The sequence below is a fragment of the Cordyceps javanica genome, chromosome 4, assembly GCF_051103115.1.
Source record: "Cordyceps javanica chromosome 4, complete sequence".
Taxonomy (NCBI): domain Eukaryota; kingdom Fungi; phylum Ascomycota; class Sordariomycetes; order Hypocreales; family Cordycipitaceae; genus Cordyceps; species Cordyceps javanica.
Window position 1 is genome coordinate 2,785,001 of NC_139298.1, and position 25,394 is coordinate 2,810,394.

General features: G+C 53.7%; 5 protein-coding genes across 5 annotated transcripts; all 5 read left to right on the top strand.

Moving 5' to 3' along the window:
* Window positions 1–185: 185 nt before the first annotated feature.
* V2A60_006726 (RXT2-like protein) lies at window positions 186–1,729 on the top strand (the record flags this gene model as incomplete). Its single annotated transcript, XM_083258018.1, has 4 exons — window positions 186–258; window positions 351–502; window positions 581–743; window positions 804–1,729. The coding sequence occupies 4 exons, from the start codon at window positions 186–188 to the stop codon at window positions 1,727–1,729; spliced, it is 1,314 nt and encodes a 437-aa protein (XP_083114144.1).
* Window positions 1,730–2,858: 1,129 nt separating this feature from the next.
* V2A60_006727 (bifunctional phosphatidyl-N-methylethanolamine N-methyltransferase/phosphatidyl-N-dimethylethanolamine N-methyltransferase) lies at window positions 2,859–3,832 on the top strand (the record flags this gene model as incomplete). The annotated part of the gene is made up of 4 exons (XM_083258019.1): window positions 2,859–2,919; window positions 2,992–3,031; window positions 3,133–3,149; window positions 3,318–3,832. 4 exons carry the CDS (start codon window positions 2,859–2,861, stop codon window positions 3,830–3,832), a joined length of 633 nt encoding a protein of 210 aa, XP_083114145.1.
* Window positions 3,833–6,416: 2,584 nt separating this feature from the next.
* Window positions 6,417–8,194, top strand: V2A60_006728 (uncharacterized protein; the record flags this gene model as incomplete). Its single annotated transcript, XM_083258020.1, has 2 exons — window positions 6,417–6,657; window positions 6,804–8,194. 2 exons carry the CDS (start codon window positions 6,417–6,419, stop codon window positions 8,192–8,194), a joined length of 1,632 nt encoding a protein of 543 aa, XP_083114146.1.
* An 891-nt stretch (window positions 8,195–9,085) lies between these two features.
* V2A60_006729 (LSB5 family protein) lies at window positions 9,086–10,852 on the top strand (the record flags this gene model as incomplete). The annotated part of the gene is made up of 4 exons (XM_083258021.1): window positions 9,086–9,562; window positions 9,729–10,208; window positions 10,283–10,439; window positions 10,557–10,852. 4 exons carry the CDS (start codon window positions 9,086–9,088, stop codon window positions 10,850–10,852), a joined length of 1,410 nt encoding a protein of 469 aa, XP_083114147.1.
* A 12,015-nt stretch (window positions 10,853–22,867) lies between these two features.
* On the top strand, window positions 22,868–24,190 carry V2A60_006730 (C2H2-type zinc finger protein; the record flags this gene model as incomplete). Its single annotated transcript, XM_083258022.1, has 1 exon — window positions 22,868–24,190. One exon carries the CDS (start codon window positions 22,868–22,870, stop codon window positions 24,188–24,190), a length of 1,323 nt encoding a protein of 440 aa, XP_083114148.1.
* Window positions 24,191–25,394: the final 1,204 nt, after the last annotated feature.

Genomic DNA, 25,394 nt, shown 5'->3' on the forward strand with positions numbered 1-25,394 from the left:
CAAGATTGCCGACGAGATAGACTACTAGGAGCATTGGCCTGCTTGATTTCTACATTGAGCCGTCACTCTGTCCAAACTGGTAGCCCCTCCGAAGAGAAGAAAAAACCCCAGCTTGTCCGGGTTTGAGAGCGCCCGCTTCCAATTCCTTTGGTCTCGGCGCGGACCGCCCAACACTCCTCCTCAAGATGGCGACACAGCAGATCCTGTTTGCCGAGACGATAGCGGGCATGAAGAAGGCATTTAAGAGAAGAGCATATGGTAAGCAGGCTTTGTTCCCATCGCAGCCTCTGGTCGTTGGCGCGAGGCACGCCACAAGGGAAGAAAAAATTCCATGGTCGCTAACCGCTGAGGGGGGATTCTCTCTCGGTCGCACATGGCAGAATCCGATTCCGACTCCGAAATAGAACATTATAGCAACCGCGGGCACAAGCTCAAGAAAAAGGGCCGTTTTGCGCACAAGGGTCAGCTGGTTCCGCCGTCAGGGCCCAGCGCCTACAAAGAGGTAGGTCGAGACGAGCGGCGGCTAGGTCAACCCACACAAGACCAGGATGCTAATCCTTCATTTGTGTGCCAATGACAGGCACTCGACTACGCGGGCGTTCGTCGATCCATCATTTATCGGAACCCGCCACTGGTTGATGACGATGGCTACGAAGTTTTGAGCGAGGACGAGGCCGATCGCGTGGACAGTGCTGTCCAGGCGGCCGCCGAGCTCAACCCATACGCCAATATTCGTCTAGAGCGTAAGAGATACCTCGAGATGAACTCTGGTTGTCGTTTTCTGGCAATACTGACTGTAGCAGACACACTGGCTCCTTTGACAGCTGCGACCGACCTCGCGTCGCACCCGACCCTCTCGAAGCCGTTCCTCTCCAAAACACTCACAGAGCTGGTCGATCACAGCTGCCGGCTCATGCGAAAAGAGAATCAATCACTGTGGGAGGTGCGGCAACTATGGACGTCGTTGTACGGCGACAACACATGGATGCCGTGCGAGCTCATGATAGGTGAGGATGACACGGCACTATATACACAAGATCAGGTCGCGGGCCGCCTGGAAGCACTGTCGACAAGATCAAGGACAGCGACGGTCAACGGCGACGCGAGCATAGAGCAGGAGAGGCGAAATGGCACGACGAAAGCGAACGGCGAGGGTTCGAATAAAGATGGTGACATGCTCATGGCTGAAGCTGGGGCGAGCAATGGCAATGTCGCAGCCAAGAACACCGACTCAGCAGTAGAATCCAAAAGGGACGGCGAGAGGACGGCCGATGACGACACCGACGGCCCGGAAAGGCCAGCAGACGGCGAGGAAGAGTTGGTGAAGGCAGGAGGCGAGTCAGGAGAGGCCGGCGAGGACGAGGAAGCTGTAATACACCCCATATTCCTACCGCCCTTGACAGCACGGCCAGACCGCGACCTAGGGCTGCCGGCGAGCGAGGCAGACGACATCCGGCGGCTGCTGGCGCTGTACGTGCAGAAGCAGGAGGAGGTGTGCCGGGGCACGTACAAGCTGCACCGGGGCTTGCTCAAAGCGCAGCGGCTGCGCGGGGACGTGCTGCACTGGTCCAAGGCGGAGGCGCACTGCGGCCCGAACCGCGACATGTCGGACGGCGAGGACTGGTACGACAAGGAGGAATGGGGTCTGGATGAAGATTTGAAGAAGGGTCACGACGAAGAGGAGGAAGATACCACGACGCAGGCCAAGAAGACGCGGGCCCGGAGATAGGACCTAGGGCGAACATGAGGTGGCTGATTTATATATATTATTTGGTTTTATTGTGGTCTTTTGGCGAGTTGGCGAGTCGGCGAGTTGGTTTTGTTTCTCTCAAGTCGAAGCATGCTGCAAAGCACAGATGCGTACATAAATGTCTTGTATTTTGTGCATCAATGGTATCGGATTTTTGTTCTATTTGGATTTTATTCTTGTTGAAACAGATGATTTTCGATAATGATTTTGGATGGGTGGGAGCCGAGCAGACACGCGACAATGGGATGAAGGGAAACAAGATTGGTGAGGTAAGAGTATGTACTATTTCGCGCGGAATGATTGGCCGACGATGACGGATGTTGAGATTGGGCAAAGAATGGATGGAATTTGACGGAATTTGGCATGTGAAGATACAATTTCCAGAAAGTGAAAGAGAGCGACTTGGCCGCCCCAACAAGGTGAACAATGCCACATGACGAAAGATTCAGAATTAAAAAAAATAACAAGTATTAAAATAAATAACATGAAAAATACAGGGATACTATGAGACTGGCGGAACCCCCCCAATCTTGTCCAATCACTGCGCAGACGTCATGGATAGTGCCGACACCAAGCGAAATGATGAGGTAAATACCTCTAGACAGGTAGGTAGGTACTTACTCTGTGCTGGCAGCAAAAGAAGAAAAGAAGCCCAGGTTACCGTTGGCAAGGCAAGCAAGCAATTGGCAAGCAAGCAAGGCACGCAGTACAAGCAACCACCTTGTAGTTAATAACAACGATGAACTAGGTAGAGCTGGAAGCTTGTGTGGGCTCCGCCCCCTCCGTTCCCCGCCAGCAGCGGTTTAAGAATGGGGCAGAAAACAAGATGTGCCGTTGTTACTGGTACTGCGACGGCACCCGTCGCGCGTGGGGAATCTGCAAAGGGAAGAAGAGGACAAGCGTCATGACGGCCTTTTCTCTTCTCTCTCTCCCTCTCCCTCTCTCATCTCTACTTATTAGAGCCCATTCTCAACCTTTTTCTTCTTCTTTCGCTCGCGTCGCTTCTCCAGCCTCTGCCAAGATTGTTCGCCACTTTTTATAAGACCGTCCGACAGCTTTGCGTCTTATTTGCGCCTCTCCAATCTTTCTTGTAACAAGCTACCAAACCATGGCGTCACTTGTCCGGGAACTGGCCAGCTACGTCGATTTCGACAAGCAGAGCCTGCGAGGTGAGTCGCCGGGACCGGCAACACGGTTTGGGAATTCATAAAAAGACGGCAAAAATTAAATCGCATGGACAGTCTCGGCCGCCTCCATCATCTTCAACCCTCTGTTCTGGAAGTAAGCCGATTGAACCCGAACCTGCAGCTTCTGCTCCCTCGTTTGCCCACGTTTGCGTGTCGTCACCAAGCCAGAAGAAAGCTAACGGAGTGAAACCACAGCATCGTCGCTCGTCAAGGTTCGAATCCATCCATCCATCCATCCATCCTCCCTTCCTTCCCTGAAATATGCCACGGTGGTTTGAAATTTGAAAGAAGAAATAAAAGATGACGGAAGAAGAGGAAGAAAAACAAGGACAAACAACGCAGGAGACGTAAACTAACATGCTCGCCCCCTCCGTCGGCAGAATACCGCAACAAGATTCTCACCAACCTGTTTGGCGGCAACCGGACCGTGGCCAACTACGCGCTGGCGGGGACCATCTTCTCCATCGGGCTGCTGCGCGACTGGCTGTACAAGACGGCCATCTGGGAGCAGCCGTCGCACCCGCTGCTGCAGACGCCGTACGCGCAGGCGGCGGCCTACACGCTCATCGCCGCGGGCAACGTGCTGGTGCTGTCGTCGACGTGGCAGCTGGGCATCCAGGGCACCTTCCTGGGCGACTACTTTGGCTTCCTCAAGGAGGAGATGGTGACGGGCTTCCCCTTCAACGTGACGGGCGCGCCCATGTACTGGGGCTCGACCATGAGCTTCCTGGGCACGGCGCTGCTGTTCGGCAAGCCGGCGGGCCTGCTGCTCACGGCCCTCGTCTACGTCGTCTACGTCGTGGCGCTGCGCTTCGAGGACCCCTTCACCGCGGGCATCTACGCCAAGCGCGACCGCGAGCGCGCCGCGGCCAAGGCGGGTAAGAAGAGCAACTAATAAGGGTTAAAAGAAGAAGAAGAAGAAGAAAGAAAGGAAAGAGACAAGCGCGGAAACCTGGGGGGGAAAGCTAGCCGGCAGGCAGCATGTCGTGCATTGCCGGGGAACGAGAAGGAAAAAGGGCAAGACATGTAGAACGCCGGATTGCGTTTGCGTGTGTGGTTGTCTGTCTTTTTTTTTCTTTTTTCCTTTGTTTCCTTTTTTTTTTCTCCCTGGTTCTTTCTCGGGTGACTTTGGTGTGTCGTTATCAACTGACGTGACCAAGTGCATGCGTGTGTGTACCCTTTTTTACGTGTATTGTGTGCGTGTCATGACTTGTGACGAAGACCAAGAAGAAAAAAAAGGCAACAACGTGGCAAGAATGTGTTGAAAGTGAGCATGGAGAGAAGAAGGGAAAGGAAACGATATATACACACACGACATGCACCAAAAAAAAAGTCGTTCAACAGTGGCTTTGAGGGAATGATAGAAAAAATGAAGGGGTTTCTTTTCTTTTTTGTAAGAGGTAGATGTGAACATTCGACAGCCCGCAAACAAGGAGGAAACGTTGAGCCAATCGCCCATACACTCAGACACCCATACACCCACCCATACACCCACATGGAACCCGACAGCCGGCCGACGCGCCTAAAAAAAAAGAAAAAGAGTGAGGCTGGCCCGGAGACCGGAGACGCACCATCTAAAGTTTGAAAATCATTGAGCCCCTCCCCGGGCAATTGTAATTGTGGACACTCCCCCCGCCCCTCGGCGGTGCTGATGTCGTCGGCTCATGGCAAGTCCCGCCCGAGCTCTCCTCGTCAGTGAAGAGGAGAGGGAGTGGTCAGTTTCTCGGCAGCATCGTGCCGGGCGTGAGCTCTGCCGAGTGGGTTGACGGAGAGGCAAGTCCGTCGATGTGTGGTGGCTGTGAAGCGGGTTGTTTGTTATCGTGCGGAGTACATGCTTTTTTTCTTTTATATACCCATGTCGTAAATGCAAAGAGGAAAATGGCAGATTACAAAAAAAAAAAAAAAATTAAATTGCCGAGAATTATACAGAGAGCATGTAACTACGGAGTACTGAGTAAGAAAGAGAGAGAGCCGCGTGGCGCCAAGGATCGTCGCCCGGGTACCCTAGAGGCCGAGGAGGAGGCGGTGATGGGATGATTTGCTCCGACTTTGTTGTGGGGGAGGTTCTTCTTCTTTTTCTTCTTCTCCTTTTTTGGGTTGTTTTGTTTCTCTGCGCCAAATTTCATGGTAAAAGTAAGAATCCGTCTCATGCTTGATTTATAATAGCCCCTAGGCTATTTTTGATATTTGATATCCCGCGACCCGACATTGTATTCGTCGCCCGCTCGTTTTGTCAAGTTTGCACTGCAAAGCCTTCCTTGTTGATAAAAAAAAAATGGCATTCTTCTGCATACTGACAAGGCAGACGGCAAGGGAGGCTTCCGGGATTCTAGAATCTGCCCCTAGTCTAGTTAATAAAAGACCCCCTCTCGTCACACGCAGGATACGGCAGCATTTCGTCGTGTACGGGAGGAGAGAGTAGAGAGAGATTTGGAATCCCAACGGGCAGTTCCTAGCGTGGTTGGGCAGCCCAGCCTAGCCTGGTCCCGTTCTGTATGGGCACATCCGAGCCCGGAGGACACCAAGCATAGCTTCGTTTGGTGTTTTTCTCTCTTGTTCTTTTTTTTTTTCCTTTTTAAAAGCTCATGGATCTGTTTCCATCTTGTCAAGCTTTTTCTTGCTCTCTTTCTTGGCCCCCCGGTCTGCCCCTCTCTTTTCAACTGCCGTGCCCATCGACACCTCTTTCGAATACTTTTCTGGACTTTTCTGGTAAAGTCTCTCTCTCTCTCTCTCTCTACATCTCCCCAGCCAAGTCTCATCGGAAGGAATCGGATGGACCCGCTTCCCTTCGGCACCGCAGCCGACGAACGCCAAGTAATCCAACACCACCAATAAATTCCGACCCCCCCAAAAACGAAGATCCTCACCTGCACCAACTCCGCCACCATACCGGGGTGGTATTTTTTTTATCGGTCCCGTTCTTGTTGCTGTTCCTCCTCACCTCTTCTTTTCTACTCGAACAGATTGACGAGCAGTTTTTGCGCCAATTTTTTTTTTCGGCCCCTGGAGCAAACAAAAAAACCAGTCATCGAACCATCCCTTACCCCGCCACCATCGGCTTCGGCTCGGGTCTTATAGCAAGCATCACGGAACAGGCCTAGCGCCAAAAAGCGAGCCTCTCTCTTCCCACGTCGGAATAAAAAAAAATAAAAATCTTGGGCCTGTGCCGTGCATAGATGAGAGATTTGGATTTTATTTAAATCCCACGTTGTCCAAGAAAACAAACACCACAGGAAGAAACAAGACAAGTTTTTCCAACTCTCAAGCACAAATCTCCCTCCCAACCCATGGCAAACGGACAGGGAGCCTCTAGACGTCGCCTCTCGACCAATACCCCAAGACCATCATCTCGTCACCAGCGGTGGTGTTGTCAATAACGCCCAAACCTCCAAAGACGCACTCAAATTGCGAAGAAGAAAAATTAGATATATACGTATATATACATTGCGCCCTCTCTCCCTCTCTCTTATTTTCACAAAATGGCCAAGGACGCTACCGTCGCCGTTGCGCGGCCCGTCTCCGCCTCGTCGGCTCACCAGTCGACCGCCCCAACCATCACCACCGACAGCGCCCTGCTGCCACCGCGGCCACAACCGCGACCCTCGATGCGTCTTCGCCTGGTCAACGAGCACGTGCGACCCTGTCTGCACAAGGCCAAAAAGGTTCTCTTCAACTATGCCAAGTTTGTCGGGCCGGGTTTCATGATTTCCGTCGCCTATAGTACGTCGTCCTTGTCTTTCCCGCGCTCCCTGTCTCGAGTTCACCTCGTGGCTCTCTTTTCTTTTCTTTTCTTTCCTCTTTTTTTTTTGGTTTGCGAACCGGAAGCTCTTGCACTAACACATGGCCTCCCTCTTCTTGAAAACCAGTCGACCCCGGCAACTATGCGACCGACATTGCCGCCGGCGCCTCCTACCAGTACAAGCTGCTCTTCATCGTGCTCCTCTCCAATGTCTTCGCCATCCTGCTGCAGACGCTGGCCATCCAGCTCGGCTCCGTCACCGGCCATGACCTCGCCTCCGCCTGCCGCGCCCACTGCCCGCGCTGGCTCAACTACCTGCTGTACGCCCTCGCCGAGATTGCCATCATAGCCACCGACCTGGCCGAGGTCATCGGCACCGCCATCGCCCTCAACCTGCTCATCCCCCGCCTGCCCATCGTCGCCGGCGTCGCCCTCTCCATCGTCGACGTCATGTTCATCCTCGTCTTTTACCGGCCCGACGGTGCCATGAAGGGGCTGCGGCTCTTTGAGTTCTTCGTCTGCCTGCTCGTCCTCGGCGTCGTCGTCTGCTTCTGCATCCAGCTCTCCATGATCAAGGAGTCGAGCGTTGGCGAAGTCTTCCGCGGCTTCGTCCCCTCGCGCCAGCTGGTCGAGCCCCAGGCGCTCTACCAGGCCTGCGGCATCCTCGGCGCCACCGTCATGCCGCACAGCCTGTTCCTCGGCTCCGGCATCGTCCAGCCGCGCCTCCGCGAGTACGACACGGACAAGGGCCTGATCCCGGCCGCGCCGCCGCCGGCCCCGTCGTCGGCCTCGACCAGCGAGGACGGCTACGAGCCCAAGATGGTCTACGTGCCCTCGCAGGCCGCCATCAAGCACTGCCTCAAGTACTCCATTGTCGAGCTCGGCACCTCGCTCTTCACCTTTGCCCTCTTTGTCAACTCGGCCATCCTCATCGTCGCCGGCGCCTCGCTCTACCAGAACCCCGAGGCCCTCGAGGCCGACATCTTTGGCATCCACGCCCTGCTCTCCCGCAGCATCTCCCCGGCCGTCGGCACCATCTTCGCCCTCGCCCTGCTGCTGTCGGGCGTCTCCGCCGGCATCGTCTGCACCATTGCCGGCCAGATGGTGTCCGAGGGCGCGCTGCGTTGGAAGGTCAAGCCCTGGGTCCGCCGCCTCGTCACCCGCTCCATCAGCGTCACGCCCTCGCTCGTCATTGCGGCCGCCATCGGCCGCGAGGGCCTCAACACGGCCCTCACCGCCTCCCAGGTCATCCTCAGCAGCGTCCTGCCCTTCACCACCCTCCCGCTCATCTACTTTACCAGCCGCAGCCGCTACATGACGGTCCGGCCCGGCATGGCCCGTTACCAGTTTGAAGAAGAAAGCGAGACGGCCAGCGTCGACCGAGACGGCGAGGAGGCACCCGGCATCGACATGTCGAATCCGTGGTGGCTGATTATCCTCGGTAGCCTCGTGTGGTTGGTCATGGTTGTCATGAACGTGGCGAATCTTGTTCTTCTCGGTCTTGGCAAGGCGAGCTAACCCACACACCTATACACATATACATACGTTTTGCATGAAACATGCACATGGACATGTACAATCTAGATAGAATTTAGAACTGGGGATTTCATGCCGAGTTTTTGGTTCATGAGAGCAAGCTCTTTGTTGGCCAAATTTTATCGATGCTTGACAATGAGGTTATGCCGTAACACTTGATAATGCTTGGCAATTGAATATACCATGCACTTTTGAATCGCCATCTCTTTGCTGAACCTAGGGGAAACCTGCAAGTCCGACACTCAAATCTCATCGAGCTACGTCACCCACCAAATCGGTCTTCTCCACCTGCGGTCGGTAGTCGGGACGAGCCTTGAAACCGGCCCAGGTTTTCAATCCTGTTCATGCCATGTTGCAGTTACTTGCTGTACTAAAAGTATAGTGAGAGGCTGAAAAAACGCAAAGAAAAAGCAAAAGTAATTAGAAAAAAAACAGAGAAAAAGACAGGCAAGCAGACCCAACCACAAGTAATTGTTCTCCTCTCTCTTTTATCTCTTGTTATACAAGTTCAATGTCGTTTTTCAACAACAAAGAGACCTCTCTCTTCCCCTCCAAAATTGGCGGGGCACAAGTGCAAACGCGGGGTGGGTGACACACACACCAAAGCATTTGCGACGAGCTCGTGACAGCTTCGGAGGGTCCGTTTACCTTGGCGCCAGCTTTTGTCAGTGTCGCCCTTTTTTTCTTCCCCCTCCCTTTCACTAGTTGCCAGGTTTGCTCCCCCGAACGAGAGCCTTGGGGTTTTGGTTCGTCACGGATCATCCATCCCAGAAACATTTTTGTTCACTTTTCTGAAGAAGAGGGAATAAAAGGAGAGGTATAAACAAAAAACGACATCATGTTCCAATCAGTATGCGCTTTCCCCCCACCCATATGCTCCTCACCCTCAGGTCCCCCGGTGTGGGAGAGCTCTCTGCTGACATTGCGCGCGCGCGCGCCCGCGCGTACAAACAGAAACCCTACTCGGCCGTGACGGCCACGATTGAGAACCTGACCGCCGAGGACTTTGCCGAGGACGACCTGTCGGGCATCGTGGAGCTCGTCGAGGCCATCAAGCTGCAGGCGTCCGGGCCGACCGAGGCGGCGCGCGCCATCCGCAAGAAGCTCAAGTACGGCAACGTGCACCGGCAGGTGCGCGCCCTCGCCCTCCTCGACGGGCTCATCCAGAACGCGGGGCCGCGCTTCCAGCGCACCTTTGCCGACGAGCCCCTGCTCGAGCGCCTCCGCGTCTGCGGCTCCTCGGACCTGTCCGACCCGGCCGTCCGCACCAAGTGCCGCGAGCTGTTCCGCCAGTGGGGGGCCCAGTACGCCAACACGCCCGGCCTGGAGAGGATCGCGCGGCTGCACAAGGTAAGATGAGACCCCCAGGGGGGAAAGGAGGTTCTTGGGGGGAGGGAGCGCTTTGCTAGCTACCCTTTGCTTTGGCGGGGCATCGCTGAGAAATGCCAGAAAAGAATAAAGTTTACGTGAGGCTGACTGGCGACGGACATTCGTGCGTGTCTGTCTGTGTGTATAGGAACTCCCGAAACGAAAAGTTGGCGTTACCCAAGAACGATCCAAAGTCATCCGCGAGACCGAAGCGAACCCTTTTGGCGACGAAGAAGAAGAAGAAGCTACGCGCCGCGCAGCAGCAGCAGCGGCGGCGGCGACGACCACACCCTCCGCCGCCTCTTCTCACAAGCCCGCGCGCTCTACACCACTACCGCCCGGCGGCGGCGGCGGCTTCTTCTCCTCCCTGACCAAGGACCCGTCGTCGTCGTCCAGCAAGAAGTCGTCGTCGTCGTCGGGTCGCAAGGGCGGCAAGCGGCGGCCGTTCAACCTCGAGGCGGAAAAGGAGCAGATGAAGACGGTGATTGCCGAGTCGTCGATTGCGAGCACCAACCTGCTCAACGCCCTGCAGAGCATCAACCGCGAGAGGGAGCGCATCTCAGCCAACCCGACGGCCGTGCAGCACTTTGAGGCCTGCAAGCAGCTTCGCCGCCGCGTGCTGCGTTATGTATGTTATCATTTGCTTCTCTCGTCCTCTTCTTCTTCTCTTTTTTTTTAACAACAACAACAACGACAATGTAGATTCACCATGTCGAGCATGAACAGTGGCTCGGCGGCCTTTTGCATGCCAACGACGAGCTCGTCCACGCGCTCATGACGTACGAGCAGCTCGACCAGTCCATCGACGCCGACAGCGACTCGGACGACGAAATCGCCGAGCAGGCGCACCTCTACAAGAGTATGTGACATGAACACCCCCTTCCAGTCCATTGTTCTTTTTTTTCCAACTCCGTTTCCCTTCTCCCCCCCCGCAAAACCTGTACCTGCCTGCTCATTCGCAAAATCCAAAAAACAGTGGTCGCCGCGCAAAAGGGTAGAGACATGAGCGTCGTCACCGCCACCCACGAGACGCCCGACGTGGACAGGCTCACCCTCAACGAGCCCAGCCCGGTGACGGCCCGCGCGCCGGCCCGCCTCGGCCCGCCTCCTTCCAGGGCCGCCAAGGTGCCGCCGCCGGTGGTCGCGCCGGGAGACGACCTGGAGAGCGCGTCCGACGAGGACGAGGACGAGGACGAGGACGACCCGTTTGGGGATAGCCACGTCGTGGTGGGCACGCCGGCGGCCGTGGAAAGGCAACAACCGCGGTGGTGAGAACCAAGGGGGCGGCTTTCGCAGAGGGATCCCGAAAAAAAAAGGATTTTTCATTAAGCTGGGAGGGGAGGGGGAGCTCTATCTGTTGCGGATGTTGTATTCACGCTTTTCTATAATGCTAGCCATGTTCACTTTTTTCCCCTTGACATGACCGATACTCGCTTGTTAATCATGTTTTTTCTTCCTTCTCTCTGCTCGTTTTTCCAGCTTCCCTCTGCCGTGTTTGCAGGCCAACGGGGACTCGCATCCTGCATCGGTGATGAAGAGAAAACAGCAACACCACCAACGACCAGCCACAAGCCCCCCTCCCCGGGTGGTCCTCATTACGGCTTTATACACACCACCGAGAAACTGTAAATTCCTTCTTCTACTTCTTGTCTCTCTTCTTCGTGGAGCGCTAGTCATACATGCGCGGACTGATGAAGCAATGGGGTTGTTGGGAGTTTTTGCGATGGGAAGGGTCAGAGTGTCGTAGGAAAAGAAGAACAAGCAGATAGCTGGCGTTGCTTTGTCTGGCGTTTTTGCGAAAACTGCAACCCGCGTCTTCTCGGCACTTCTTCTTCATTTATGCTTGATGTCAATGCTCGTTTCATTTCCAGTAGCATCATGCTTGCCGCATACATGCCATCAATTTCCCCTTACCCTATAAGCAGGATTTCGAGATGCACAGCCTACAGACGGACCGTACTCCGGGCGACAGAACCAAAGTCGCCGGTTCGGTAGTTAAATTTTCCCGACTAACTTAGTACAAGAGAGAAAGCAGCGCCCAAAAAAAAAACAATCACACCTTGTTTGGTCTTGTTGTCCAGCACTTTGCGGGTTTGAAACCAACATCCTTGTTGCTGTCTCAAGGCAAGCCTACGACTGCCACCCTCCTTCTGCACTTAATGGAGCGATACAACACTGCCACAGGACACCAGTCGTGGAATCAAGAAAGTCACGAGAGGCGCAGCAGAGGAGGGGGAGGTTGGGAGTTCGAGGTTAGGGCTAGAGGGACCTTAAAGGTCCCGACGGCATCCGAATGGAAAAGAGTCATAACCCAAGCTGTATTGTTGACAATTTGATCCGCGCTTGCCGGTATAGTCAAACTCCTGCCAATGCAATGGATAGCACACTTCCTTCCCTCGTCGCTCGTCCGCTGGTAAACACGGTTCAAGTTGGCACCCCAGGCCCTAGACAATACCGTCGAACCACATGCGCGTAAGCGTGCGTGCACGAGCGATGTATGTAATACCAAGGTAATAGTAAGATCTCTCTTGCGGTAGAATAGTACTACCGTGGTTGGCGTTCGATGGTTCACAGCCTATCCCGGGCCCCGTTCACTCATCGAGCCTGGGAGGGGGTTCTAGTGCCCTACCCCGGCCCAAAGAGCGCCGTCGATCCTCCTCATAAGAGGATGGAAAGATGGCTCGCCATGTGGCATTTGGGCCACGCGCCATGGAACTGCTGCGGCGCCCCCCGGGCTGATGCGGTATAGCAGAATAGAAAGGGTGATCGTCGACGGACCTCGCCTATACAATGACCGAATGGGCGATGCACTACTGCTCTGACTGGTTCCTGTATGCATTGCAGATGGTGAAACGACCAATTCCTCCCCCTCCCAAACTCCTGATTCACACTGGTGGCTCGAGGATCTCCTTGGTCGCCAGTTCTTCATATATACCGACAGCTTCAAGATGAATTCGCGCATAGTATATGCCTTACCGAGGCAATGCTGCCAGCTCTGTCCTGCAATCGCAAATGCCGCGTTTCACAGCATATGCTCCCGGCTTGCTGCCACTAGCTGTCGGTCTGATTATAACAGCAGTGTTAGATGTGACCCAGATACGGTGACACAATCTCCGCAGTCATCATCCGAAAGAAGACAAAGACATGCCCGAACGGCGGGTGGGCTACTTTGAACCCCTTTCTTGTGCCCGCCCGTTTCTATAGACGTTGTAGCAATGGATGCTACCCGTAAGCCCACCCGTAGATCCCGGACCGGTGATTCGCGGAGCGACACCGAGCTTGGCTCTGACCAGTGAAAATCAAAAAGGGCACTAGTCGCAAATCTTCCAATAGCTTAATGTAGCCAAGGTGGCGCTAGCCTGAATGTCTCTTGTCAATAAAAGTTGGAGCAGGAATACAGCGTCCGTCGGATATCGCAAGGTGTGGCGTCAGATAGAGGCCGTGTCCTCCTCTGAGCTACTCGCGCTGGCAAGGAACAGGCATCGAGAGTCCGACCCTGCCTCACCAACTATGTCTAGTCGCTTTGCATGTCGAAACTCTGGCACCCAGTTGCGCTCGGCTGCCTTTCCCGAGGAGCGCTTCTAGGGCAGCCTTGCTTCAAGGAGGTGTCAACCGCGTGACTTGCTCGCCAGCTGTATCGACCGCCACGAGGTGGAGGAATTGGAGTTGAGACGGGCTAGCAAGTAAGCCAGTTTCCGCACATCTGGAAATGAATATGGCCACGATGCAGAAGTTCGTGCTGCATCGCAATCATGTCACACCCCTCCCTTTTCTGTGCTGCGAAGGTCATGCCGGCCCGATAGTGCGAGGGGAATCAAGGATTGCCAGTGGCGTTTCTGAAATATCCTGCAAGCCATCTCTAACACGTAGTCGGTGAAATTCTTTCTTCTCGAGGTGTGTTTAGGGAAGGACTCTCGTGTCTCTTTTCCTCGCTGGCATGATAGCTGTTGCTTAACGAGGCGGTTGAGTTCGGTCAATTGTGTCGGAAAAGGCGATCAAAGACCGCATTAGCGTAGCAGGAAGCCCGCATCCTCGTAGGTAGTACTATTGCACGTAGCAATATCTTGGAGCAGCAAGGTTGTGCGACCTGCAACCGTAGAAAGCGTAGTGTGCATTACTTTCACTAGTCCATTACAGTTCTCACATCGCCCTTGACGAGCAATTCAGCTAAGACATGCTTGATGGACCGCGTCGTAAAGGTGTACGTACGCGCCTACATTGGCGTGTCAACTGCGATGGATCATGAAGTGATAGGGTTTCAAGAGAAAGATGAGTCGGACTTGGACCGAATGCCAAGTTCGGCCCGGTTTGGATCCGTCGTGAGCCATCTTGGCAGTCTCCGCCAGGCTGCGGTCAAAACACTGCGAGCGCGGGAACAGCTAGCACAGCTGATTGCCTTTGAATGGTTTCACGATGCTTTGAGCCATATATTTGTCCGTTGTATTGACACTCGTCTGGGGAGATATCGATGGTACTAGAGTTGTCAATGCACTGTACTATGCTTCGGTGATGCAGGCCTCAGGTCTCTAACGCTGCTGAAGACTCAGGGCGGCTATTCCCGTCTCGCATCGCAGTCCGGAAAATGTTTACTAAACATACCTTGATGAGATTTTCCTGCGTATACAGTACCATATGTAAGTCAATTCCGCCCAGGCCCCTCATGAGAACAAATCGACCAAAGGCTCGAAGTCGATTTTGACTGGTCTGGGCCGCACTTGGTCAGCAATGGCGGAATTGTCGAACTCGTTTATTAGCGGATCAGCCGCGAGATTCATTTCTGCAGTGGAGAATCCAAACATGGTTGCATGGCTATTCCTCTTTGCCAATTGGAGCGCAAACAAAACAACGTTAGTAGTGACAAGCTTCGTCTCAAGGTAAACGAAACGAATGTTGAAACGCTGGCAAAATCGTTGCTCCCCACTACCTATATGGACTGATGTTAATTGCAAGAGTGAAATACAGTTATCAGGATGTTTGAGGGTGGCTGTTCAACCATCGTTTCGTGTCAACGGATGTCGTCTTTGCCGTCCCGCGTTTTCAGCCTGCTCCCTGCTCCCTGCTCCCTGCCGGTTGTCGGCCGGCCCAACGGGCATGAGAAACGTGGGACAAAGATCGCTGTCAACCTAAACATGTGAGCGGGGTTGTACTTGTGAGGACGTGCCAAAACGACTGCGCCCGTTTTGGCGAAGTGGCCGTGACTGATTGTTGGTGTGATTCTATCACGTCCGATAACTGGTAAGCTAGATGTTGTCTGAATTGTTCAACTGAGATGGGCCCGGACACTGAAGGTTCCGGCGGCAGATCCACATGCCGTCTCGCCGAAAAGAATACGCCTATAGCATCAATAGCGACAACAGACTAGTGATGCGAGACCAGACGGACAAGAGGATGAAGCGTAAGGCTGTGTGTTTGAGAAACGGTATAGCCATCATTTTCATGTAGTCAGCCCATGACAATGAATGAGTTTACTAGCTTGGCGACAGTAGCACTTATTCTCTCGGTGGATGCTTTCACCCCGGCGAATCGGCCGATTTCTTCCAAGGCAGCAGCATTTACAGTGGCAAATTACCAGCCGGACCATGATTTCGATGACCGTAGGCGGATGCATTGCTTGTAAAGCACCCACCCACAGCCGCATGTCAAGACCTCGGGCTAGACACCTCCGAGCGTGAAGGCTCACGGACCAGTGGAGCGACAAGGCGGATTCGCCAAGGCCTGCCTCGCTGAGCAGATGCCTGCAGTAGATGGAAAATAGTTGGGTAAGACTGGACTATGAACTGTTCCTCCCACTCTATCGGCGAGTTTTACGGTCCGCGGAAGGGCGGCGTAAGGCGATCGCGAACAACAAACGGCCGGAATCCTGGCCCAGTACACCGAACTGTCCGCTTGGGGCAACAGGCTGTGCACAGGTACTGGCACTGTGAAAGCTGGCAAGGCTCCTTGCTGCCAAACTTTGGGTAGGGAGATCTGATACTGCCGAGTATGTTGCAGCAGAGGCACAGGGGGTATCTCACGCAGGCCACGACTTGGAGAGATTGGTGTCGCGAGTTTCCTAGCGAGTCAACTCTGAAAAGGCCCAAGGCGGAAAGGCACGTAAATGACCTGGAACGACGGCTACATCGAGCGGCCAGTACCTAACTAGTGGAGCACCAAGGCTGGAACCGAGCTTGAAGCTTCGCTGACCTCACCTGGAACAGTCAACATGAATGGACATGTCTCACACAGACCAAATTGTGATTTCCTTACTGGTAATCTGACAATCGTTGGTGCGCGGCAACGGCCAACCCCGCGGAATCAATTCCAGGCTTATTCTCAAGCCACTGGACACTGTAGTTCAGTTGATGGAGGACTAGGAGGAATTAAGGTTCGTGATGGGTGAGAGTGTCGGTGGGTACAGCCCTCCATCCTGTCGCGGTGAAGTGGCGCGAGGACTAACTCAGCCATGACCTGAAACTAGCCCAAGATTGGCACCGCTACATCTGGTGCGCCGAGTGCGCTGTGAGGTAGGGGCATAGGGCCGAAAAGGGCACCTACTCAAGGCTAAAATCGCCGGAAGGCTGAGTCGATGGTCGCTCGCAAAGCCCCTTTGCTCTTGGCCTGTCGGGAACAAAACAAAGTAGATGTGCCCCCGCCCTACAGAGTTGCTGCCGCGAAATGGGACAATTTGGATAAACGCCGGTAGGTGACCGACAGGAACCAAGATGACGAGGATTGTGGGTTCTGACCTACCAAGGTATCGAGTAGGGTAACAAAAGAAAAGCTAAAAAAGTTTGCTTTCGGCAGATTGCAAGGAGAGAGTCAGGATTGCAGTGGAGGAGGCCAAGGGGCTGATGCGTTTGCAGTTCTACTTTTGGCAGCGCTGTCGACAAGCAAGGCACTGCTGGCTAGTTTGCTGCCTGCATCTTGATGAAAGCCCACTGGTTAGTGTCGCTGTGATAATAACAGAGGTTCGGCTCGGGGTGCGCCTCTTATTAGGCCACTAACTAGTATGTTGTGGCTGGTCCTTGTCGTAAAGGTTCTCGAAGAGTGAAAGAAGGATGTGCATGAAGATTGCCGGGGTTGGTATTCTGGACGCAAAAAGAGGCTTGCGTACTCCGTACTGGTATCCGTACTGTTGCCCGGTTCAAAAGGTGGGCGGGCTGCTACTGGCTGACAGGTGACGATCAGCAACCACAGAGCTGGGAGGCATGAGGGTGGTCGGCGAGGGGGTCCTCGAATGGTCTTCTAGAAGGGTTCCATGTGAAGCTAGTCCCGGGCGGGACGAGTGACGCAGACGCTATTTCGGCCACTCCACACAGCCAACCAGACGGCGAGAAAGTGAAGAGTCTTGCGACAGGAGACAGGCCGGCTGTTCTGGAGAAGCCCACCCGGCCTGAATTCGGGGTGGTAATTTTGGACACGAGATGCTCAACCTAATAAGTAGCTTGCCGCGTGAGCAAGGTTGTGGAGAGCGCTGGTGGAGTCGACACATAAAATTGCTGTCCGAAGGCGCACCCGTCTTTGAGCCAAGTGAAATCGCCTTGTTCAACATGAAAAGTCAAGATGCCGCTGTCTCTGAACCGGGCTACACGGAGTTTCTGTTTCTTGTCTAGCTGCCCTCGTAGACAGAATGGGACTCTGTTGCGGTGGCGCTAACGAGTATCGCTGCTTGCTCGATCTGCGGGTATGCCTATTATGAGAGTCGATATTTCAAGTAACGGGTTGGATTCCAACTCAGACTGTAACAAGGGTTTATTAGTATAGGGCCCTGCCACAGTCGATGGCTGGGGTGCTAGAAGTGGCAGGCTCATGCTCGTACTCATGAGGGGCACCGGCTAGGGGGCGTGGCCCAGGTGGACCTGTACAGACCAAGTGATGCTCCTCGTACTCAGCACTCAGGATACGGCGAGGCGATTCGCATTGATCAATCGTCCGCTTGGCGTGCGCATGATGGGGAGCAGCAAGTTTATGCAAGTTCGCGGAGAAATTGGCCGGGCAGCATGCGTCTCAAGCGGATTTCAAAACCAAGTCTCTGAACCAAACCAAACCAAAAAACAGAGCTATCGAAATCCGTGCTGGTCCTCAAAATGGACACCGGGAATGAAGTCTCTGTTGGCGAGGACACGTCTAGCCAGTGTCGTCTGGTCCCTTAGGATAGGTGGGTCGGGTCTGGCGAGTGCCGTGCTATGCAAGTACTGATAGGATTTTGAGGACCAACTTAGGCCTGGGGCCGTCCGACAAGGACTGGGTCAAGCACAGCACTGACCCTGCAAGGCACCAGGGCAGATCTCAATCGCATCCGTCGCTAAGTAGGTCAGTGGCCTTTGCACTGTCCACATGGCGTACGTATGTTCTTGTCGGTCGACACTCGGTAGGATGACAAAACCTTGGGCTACTGCAGGATGATTGAGAGCCGCACTGATCAATTCCTTCATGGGTGTGGTAGCCGTTCAACTCAACAATCATCTGGAACGGGAGGGAAAGGGAAGCTAGTTGAAGTTTTGGGACTATGGTCGTTTTGGTAATGGACAGTGCGCTCGCGATGGACGGCTAATCGATCATGCTGAGGCCAAGTAAGGAGCAATTCTGACCAGGATAGAGTCGATTGAGTGCTGAAAATATGGGTATGGCATATTGTTCCCAGGACGATTCGGGAATCTTGATAAAGAGCTCGGATGTTGAATGGGTTGGAGGAAGTCAAAGTGCTGAGATACTGCGTCAAGTAGAATGTATCGAGAAGCGCTACAAACAAGCAAGTAGGCCAAGCGGAGTACCTTGCACAAGAATCATTTAAGAATGATGGATTAAAACACGATAAAAACCCATTTTTTGGTATGATAATGAGTAGCTTTCATGGATGAAGCCGCCGATCGAATCCATGATGTGCAAACGAGTTGGTTGTGTGTGTGTCGAGGTGGATGGAGTTTTAGGATCGCTGGGCGGTCCGCAGGTCGCGGCTGTCATTTCGCGGAAGTGGGTATTTGCTTGGGGTAGAAAATAGGGCAGAAAATCAAGGTTGGTTGGTGGGCACAAACAGTGGGCGAGTTGGATACTCGATTGGACAGGCGATCAGAAGAACGCGCGCTTGACTCGGACACGGAAAAAGAAGGACAAAAAAAGGAGTCTGGATGCCATAACTACTAACTTAGTGCGCTAAAAGGGCCGTATACTGAGTAATAAAAGCCTTTTGGACCCTTCTCAGGTAGATGTATGGCTACTGCCGTATCATATGGATGCGCGGCGAAGGTGAGGCGGTGAAAGGCAGCTTGCTTACACAGCCAAGGTAGTTGTCCAGACAAGTCACATCAGTACTTGGTAGTGTCCGGCAAGAACTCGCTCATAACAACTTGGATGTTGCCAAGGTAAGAAGAAACGTGAGAAAAGATAAGAGAAAAAAAAAGTAGTCTTGGGCAGTGTACCAGAAACTCGTGTCCACCGTCTCTTGTTGTCTGTTCTCCTGGGTCGCGCCGGGGGTGGGCACCTCCTAGCCTAGCGGTGGGGATGCTGGCGTTGGTGGCGGGCCCCTTGATTGTCAGAGCTACCTGGGTCTACGTTTTCGTAGCGGCTTCTTGTTGGAAACGTACTATTACCTACTGATATGAATTGGCATTGGCAGCCAAGCAGCTGGCAAAATCCGCACTGTGACCAAGGCAGGGGTGGAAGGAGGTAAGGAGAAGAAGACGAAGAGGAGGAAGAGGAGCCAGACGGGGGTCCAGAGGGTGTCGCAAAATGCCGACAGATCTTGACAGGCAGGCTCACAAGTACCTTTGTCTTCAGAGAAGCTACACTGAAACGCGTTGTTTCCCTTTTGCACTTCGCCCCGCGGGCAGCGAGGTCGGAGTGGTGTGCCGGAAGCTGGGACGAAGTGTACCTGCCATGACGCTGGTGCTCTGCCTTGGGCAGCAGGTACCGCGTGCCCATCCAGGATTGTCCCTTTGCAGGCAAGTGTTCAGGTACCATCTATATACTCCGAGTCCAACAAGGTGATTGCAAGGAGGCGGTAGTATTAGCGACAAGACATGTACACGATCCAGACAAGTCAATCTGTACTTGCGTCATATGGCCAGGGCCTCATCTTTGCCTGACTGGGCTGCCAGAACGGCATTGACGCCAATTTTCCTAGACACCCTGTGGAGGGAGGGGGGGAGAGGAGGGATTGGGGGGGGGTCCTGATTTCTCGACACACGCCTCCTCTACACGCCGCAGTTGGACAGGGGCGCTATCCTCTATACAGTTTGGATATTGTGACTTTGCTGGGACGGGTACGGTTGGAGAGTACTCACTCAGTACATGTAGATGGCTTATAACAAGGCCAGCCATCCCGCCCCTCTGAGACGAGAGAAGAGCTCGCTCTGAATCAATTGTGAACTGAAATTTGGGCATACCTTGTTGGTTTTCATTCTTCTCCTGTGATCATATATTCTCGCGGCCTCTACTGGTAGTTGGTCGCCAGATACCTACTTACTTGTTCTTGAACCGAGCAAAGAGCACGCAAACAAACTTTGGGCACGGTATGTACTGATCCCTGTCTGGGCGGAACAGTCCGAGACCCCAAGACCTGACCAGGTCGAGAAACGGAATCCTTCCCAACACATGGAGGGAGGGGAGAAGGAAATTTCAAAAAAAGAAAAGAAAAAAATTCACGAGTTATTAATCAATCTGGCCTGTCAGAGGATCGACGACCCCGGGTGATTAGCAAAACAGAGAGTCGAGCCTAAATCGCAGACGACTTGGCAGCACAACAAAGCCAGAGACGGGTGATCCTTTGAGCCCGGCGACCACCAACAACTCCATTTCGAGTCGGTACGTGGTTTCTGATTGTTTTCATTCTTGTTTTATTCCTCCCCGTGTTGTCACGCCATTTGCTCGCAGTGGTCCCATAGGATTGCGCAGCAATTTCACAGCCGGCTGGGTTTGCAGCCCTGTGGGTGCGTTTGCCCATCGCAACCCCCCCCCCCCCTCTACTCCGTATTCTCGCTCGGGCAGGGCGATGGGCAAGATTGCGGCGAGACAGGCGCAGGCGAAAAAAAAAAGAAATGAGGAAAAAAAAAAAACGAAAAAAGGGCGGGAATTGCAGAAGCGGGTGCCGCTCCCAAGATTTCGGGTTTTCTGCTGGCTTTGTTTGTCTTTCCCCTCTCTCAAGGTGATTGAGAGATCTGGTTGGACGCCTCTGTGGCGCTCTCTCTCTCTCTCTCTCACTCGCTCACACACACTCTCTTTTTCTTCAGCAACTCTTATTGCTGGACTAAGAAAAGAAAACAGGGCGTGTCGCGATGTGTTTGCTTCCTCTTCCCTAAATTTTGCCCGGCGCCGTTTTCTGCTGGCGCCGCCGCCGCAGCGGTAGCAAAGACCCCTGCATCTTTCTCGTCTGCTCTGCTCTGCCTTGCTCTGCCTTGCCTTGTTTCTGGTTATTACGGAGAAGAAAGGTCCGGTTCGGGCTGCCACCGAGTAGGTGAGGACGGCCAAAACTGGAACACCAGATGGGACGATGTTGTCATGGAGCAGCTTGTGGTACTTACAGCTTTCCTCTCCCTCTGTCAGAGAAGCAAGCCCCAACATACAAGTGCGCGACAGAAACCAGAAACGAGGGCAATGATAAACAGGTCGAGCGACTTGATTGTTTGACTTGGTTTCTTTCTTTCTTTTTTCATTTTTCTAATCTGGTGCTTCTATTCCTGTATCCAACTCAAGTGAGACCAGGACAGGGTGCTTGTATCGGCGACCCGACATTTGTTTGCCCGGCCTGCTATAAAATTAGTACACTCTACCCTGATTTACAGATACCTGCACCCACTATCCACTGGAAACCCACCCAAAGCCACACCCACCACACACAATCACAATCGTCTGCCCCCCCCTGTCCGCTACCTACATTACCAGGCACAGGCAACAGGCACCGCCCAAGCCTTGATCCCCCCCCTGTCAGACTTCACATAATAAAGCGCGACGACGGCCCCGACAGGGCGGCTACAGGAGAAGCAAGACACGACCAAAAGCAACCCGGGAGAGAAAGAAAGAACGAAAGAAAGAAGTGCAAAAAAAAAAAAAAAGAAACCTTAATAATAACAATAACAGCATTCCTTGAAATTATCTTATTAAGGCTGTCGGCTGTCTTCATCAATCCGACTATCCCTACGCTTCTTTCCTTACCCTCCAGTTGCGCCGGTCGTCTTCGACTTGAACAGCGTTCTCCCCTCCCTTCTTCCCAGCCAGCAGCGCATTTCCCGATTCAATCTCAATTTCATTTTCTTCATCTTCTTTCTTCTCCCCTCCCTCATTTTTTCTTCTTCTTGTTTTTGTTTTTCCTCTTCCTACTCCTTTTCATTTCATTCTCCTCCTCCTCCTCATCCCACTTCTTCTCCATTCCCTCCGGTCCTTTTTCTACCTCTTTCTCCTAGCAGTCACCGTGTCTCATTCCTTCTTATCCTCACCACCGCTCCAGTGGCGAAGTGGCTGACCACCCAGACTGACTCGCAAAAATTCAGACACAGCTCTGTGTCGGCTAGTCCGCACCGCTTCCCGCAGCTTGCACCGCTGTATCTCTCTCTAGCCATTCACAGCGCTCATCTCCATTCCTGCCCGACAAACCGCATCGTCAGCCATCCATTCAAATCCTCGACCGACCACCGACTTGGCTAGTCTTGCATCCTCGCTTCCCTAGCGGACGGGATTCAACCTTTTTTTTTTCCGTGCATCGGGTGCTCCGACCAAGATTTCCCATCCCGCAAATTTCGTCTTTTGCTCGTTGCGTCACAGCACCTGGCTGCAGCTCCTGCTACGCCTGCTGCTACTGCTGATCGACATCGTCACTTTTTTCACCTCGACGCGCCCTGCCCTGCCTTGGTCTCCGAGACATACAATATTGTCCAATTTCATCATCTACACGACTCCGCTGCCATTTCCACCTCCTGGCCGCCACGAACTCACTCTCGGTCATAAATCACCGGCTTCTTATACTTAGCACCAGCCAACCCGTGTCCTCTGCATCCTGCTCCGTGCTACGCAGCACATTCGCACTCCCCGAACGCAGAACCTGGCCCCGTGCGCCAACTCCACGATCGATCTCCGTCTGCGAAACCTGCTCTCCTGCCATCTGCCCTGCTGCGAACCGGCCGTCCCACGCATTCGGGCTCCCGTTTCCAACTATATTCACACTCTCCGCCAAAAGCATCAGCAGCTCGCCTGCCGTGTAAATTGCCCGACCGCCTGCACGACCACCTCGGCCCCGGCCAGCCCGATTACCGTAACACGTCCGCTCTCGCTGTGTACGGTCCGGGCTCTGTGATGCTATCTGTGCTCCCCCAGGCGATGGACCTGACCAACGTGCTGAATAACAGAGGAGGCACCATTGTACAACACCCACATCACTTTGCCAACGACTTCATGAATCCACAGCACCATCTTGCCTTTGGCAAGCCTGAGCCCGACATGGATCGCTCAACCTCGCCGCACATGTCTGATCATTCGGCCTATTCTGCGCATAGCATGCCGCGCTCCTACCACTCCCCCGCCGTCATGCAGGCTCCCATGCACATCCCGAGCTCCATGCCCAATGCCATGCACGTGCAGGGCTTTGCTGATATGCAGCACATCGCCGCCGTTCCCAACTTGGCCATGACGCACATGCCGCCTCCCGGCCCCATCGACGACGGCAAGAAGCAAAAGACACACCAGTGCAGCACCTGCGACAGCGCCTTTGCCCGACGAAGCGATCTCAGCCGCCACGAGCGCATTCACTCCGGAAACAGACCCCATGCCTGCGATGTCTGCGGGAAACAGTTCATCCAAAGATCTGCCCTGACCGTTCACAAGCGAGTTCACACGGGCGAGAAACCCCACCAGTGCGAGACGTGCGGCAAGAAGTTTGGTGACAGCAGCTCCCTCGCCAGACACCGCCGAACCCATTCCGGCCAACGACCCTACGTCTGCCCCTTTGCCGACTGTCAAAAGACGTTTACGCGAAAGACGACGTTGACACGCCATAAGAGTAACCACGTTGGCACCGTCGAGCAATCTGCAGTCGCACGTGCTGCGGCTCTCGCCAGCGCCAATACCAAGAACCTCATGCAGCCGCGCTCCGACGGTGACCATCTATCCAGTCATGGCTCACCCCTTACTACGCCCTCGCCCGGCCAACGAGCCATGTCCATGTCTCCCGGCATGGACTTGGGCGCTGGCTTGAACCGCCATCCTGCCGAGTTCCAGTATCTTCAGCAAGGAGGACCTCTACCCGCCCACCTACGCGTTGGCAGCCCTACATCGACATCAAGCGGATACAGCAACCCCGGTGCGATGCGCCCTACCTCGCATCCCACCAGCTACGGGCCGCCCCCCACTCTCGAGCCGAGCGTCGAGCACCAGCAAGGTTCGGCTGGCAGCACCGGCGGCAGCCCTCACATGAGCAGCATGGGCTGGCAGTCGCCGTCGCAGCACATCCAGTCGCCTGGCCAGCACATGCATTCGCCATCTCAGCATATTCAGTCGCCCGCCCACAACGCCGCCGCCGGCTACGTGTATCCCGATCCGGATACGTATCCCCCCAACGCCGCTGCTATGAACCAGATGTACTACAACCCGCCGCAAATGCGACGACCTCAGAGCACTGAACCAGGGCTGGTCCACATGGCCTAGGTGAATCAACTGGATTCAAGCATCTTGGATGGATATTGCTCTCGAAACATTGGTTAATAACAAAATCACGACAAGAACGGCAACAATGTTTTGCTTGCTGTACATGAACATTTGGAAGGCTATAGATTGGTCGGAGTGTGATACCCCCTTTTGCACTTGATTCATTGGCTATGTGGTGCCCATGCGTAAAACGACAACGCGTGGGATGATACTCGCCTTACAACCGTCCCGACATGATTGCTATGAGAGGGCATCGGACGCGGAGCGCACACCACTCCGGCTTTGACACGAACATTCGCATCATCATACGCTATTATCTCCCTTTTAATTAAGACTGGATCTTCGAGAGCCCGGTCAACCTTTTCTCTTCACCATGTTTTCCTTGCGTTTACATATTTTTTCTCCTGGCAACGAAATAGACTATGGGTTTACAAGGCAACTGCGCACACCCTTTTTTTTTATTGACGACGACTGGGCGCAGATTCGGCTTTGGTTTTTTTTTGTGTTTATTGACACTCGGCGGACTCTTTAATCTTTTCCATCTCTCCTTTTCTCCTCAATTCTACATGGGCTTTTTCTTTGGTCCTTTTTCTTTAGTCGGTATTCGGTAGGGGAAGGCGGAAAGAAGGCGGTACCATAATGCGGAATCTACTTGGTTTGCTTAACTATTGTGCGCGTTTTCCTCTAGTGCAAGACTATAGACACCAGAACTACATACAGTTGCGTCCCCTATTGCTGCCGGAGGTTTGCTCGCACAAAAGATCCTATACTCTGAATATATGAAGTCGCATGATAATAACACTCTGATCTGACCCGCTCTGCCTGAACAAGGACATGCGCATAATGGTGCTCGTGGGCTGCAATACGTAGGGGAGCGGGATTGGAATTTGAGATGGAGAATGAGTATTATGCGAAGAAGAAGAAAAAGAAGAGCAATGCCGCCAAATGAGCAAGTCTGGAAAGCAGTTTAGCCCGGATGGAGATTGACGTGTTAAGAAAAGTGCGCCACATGCATGCAACTCAGAGGAAGTCGCATGAATGATGTAACCTGGGATCGGTCCAAGCAGTCATCGTGAATGACAATCTGTGCATGAACACAATGCTCCAAATTTGCTTCATTAATATACAAAGCGGACACTCCGGGACCAGGAAGGACTCTATGCAATACCACTTTCTTCCATGCTTATATAGATCTTTTTTAGTA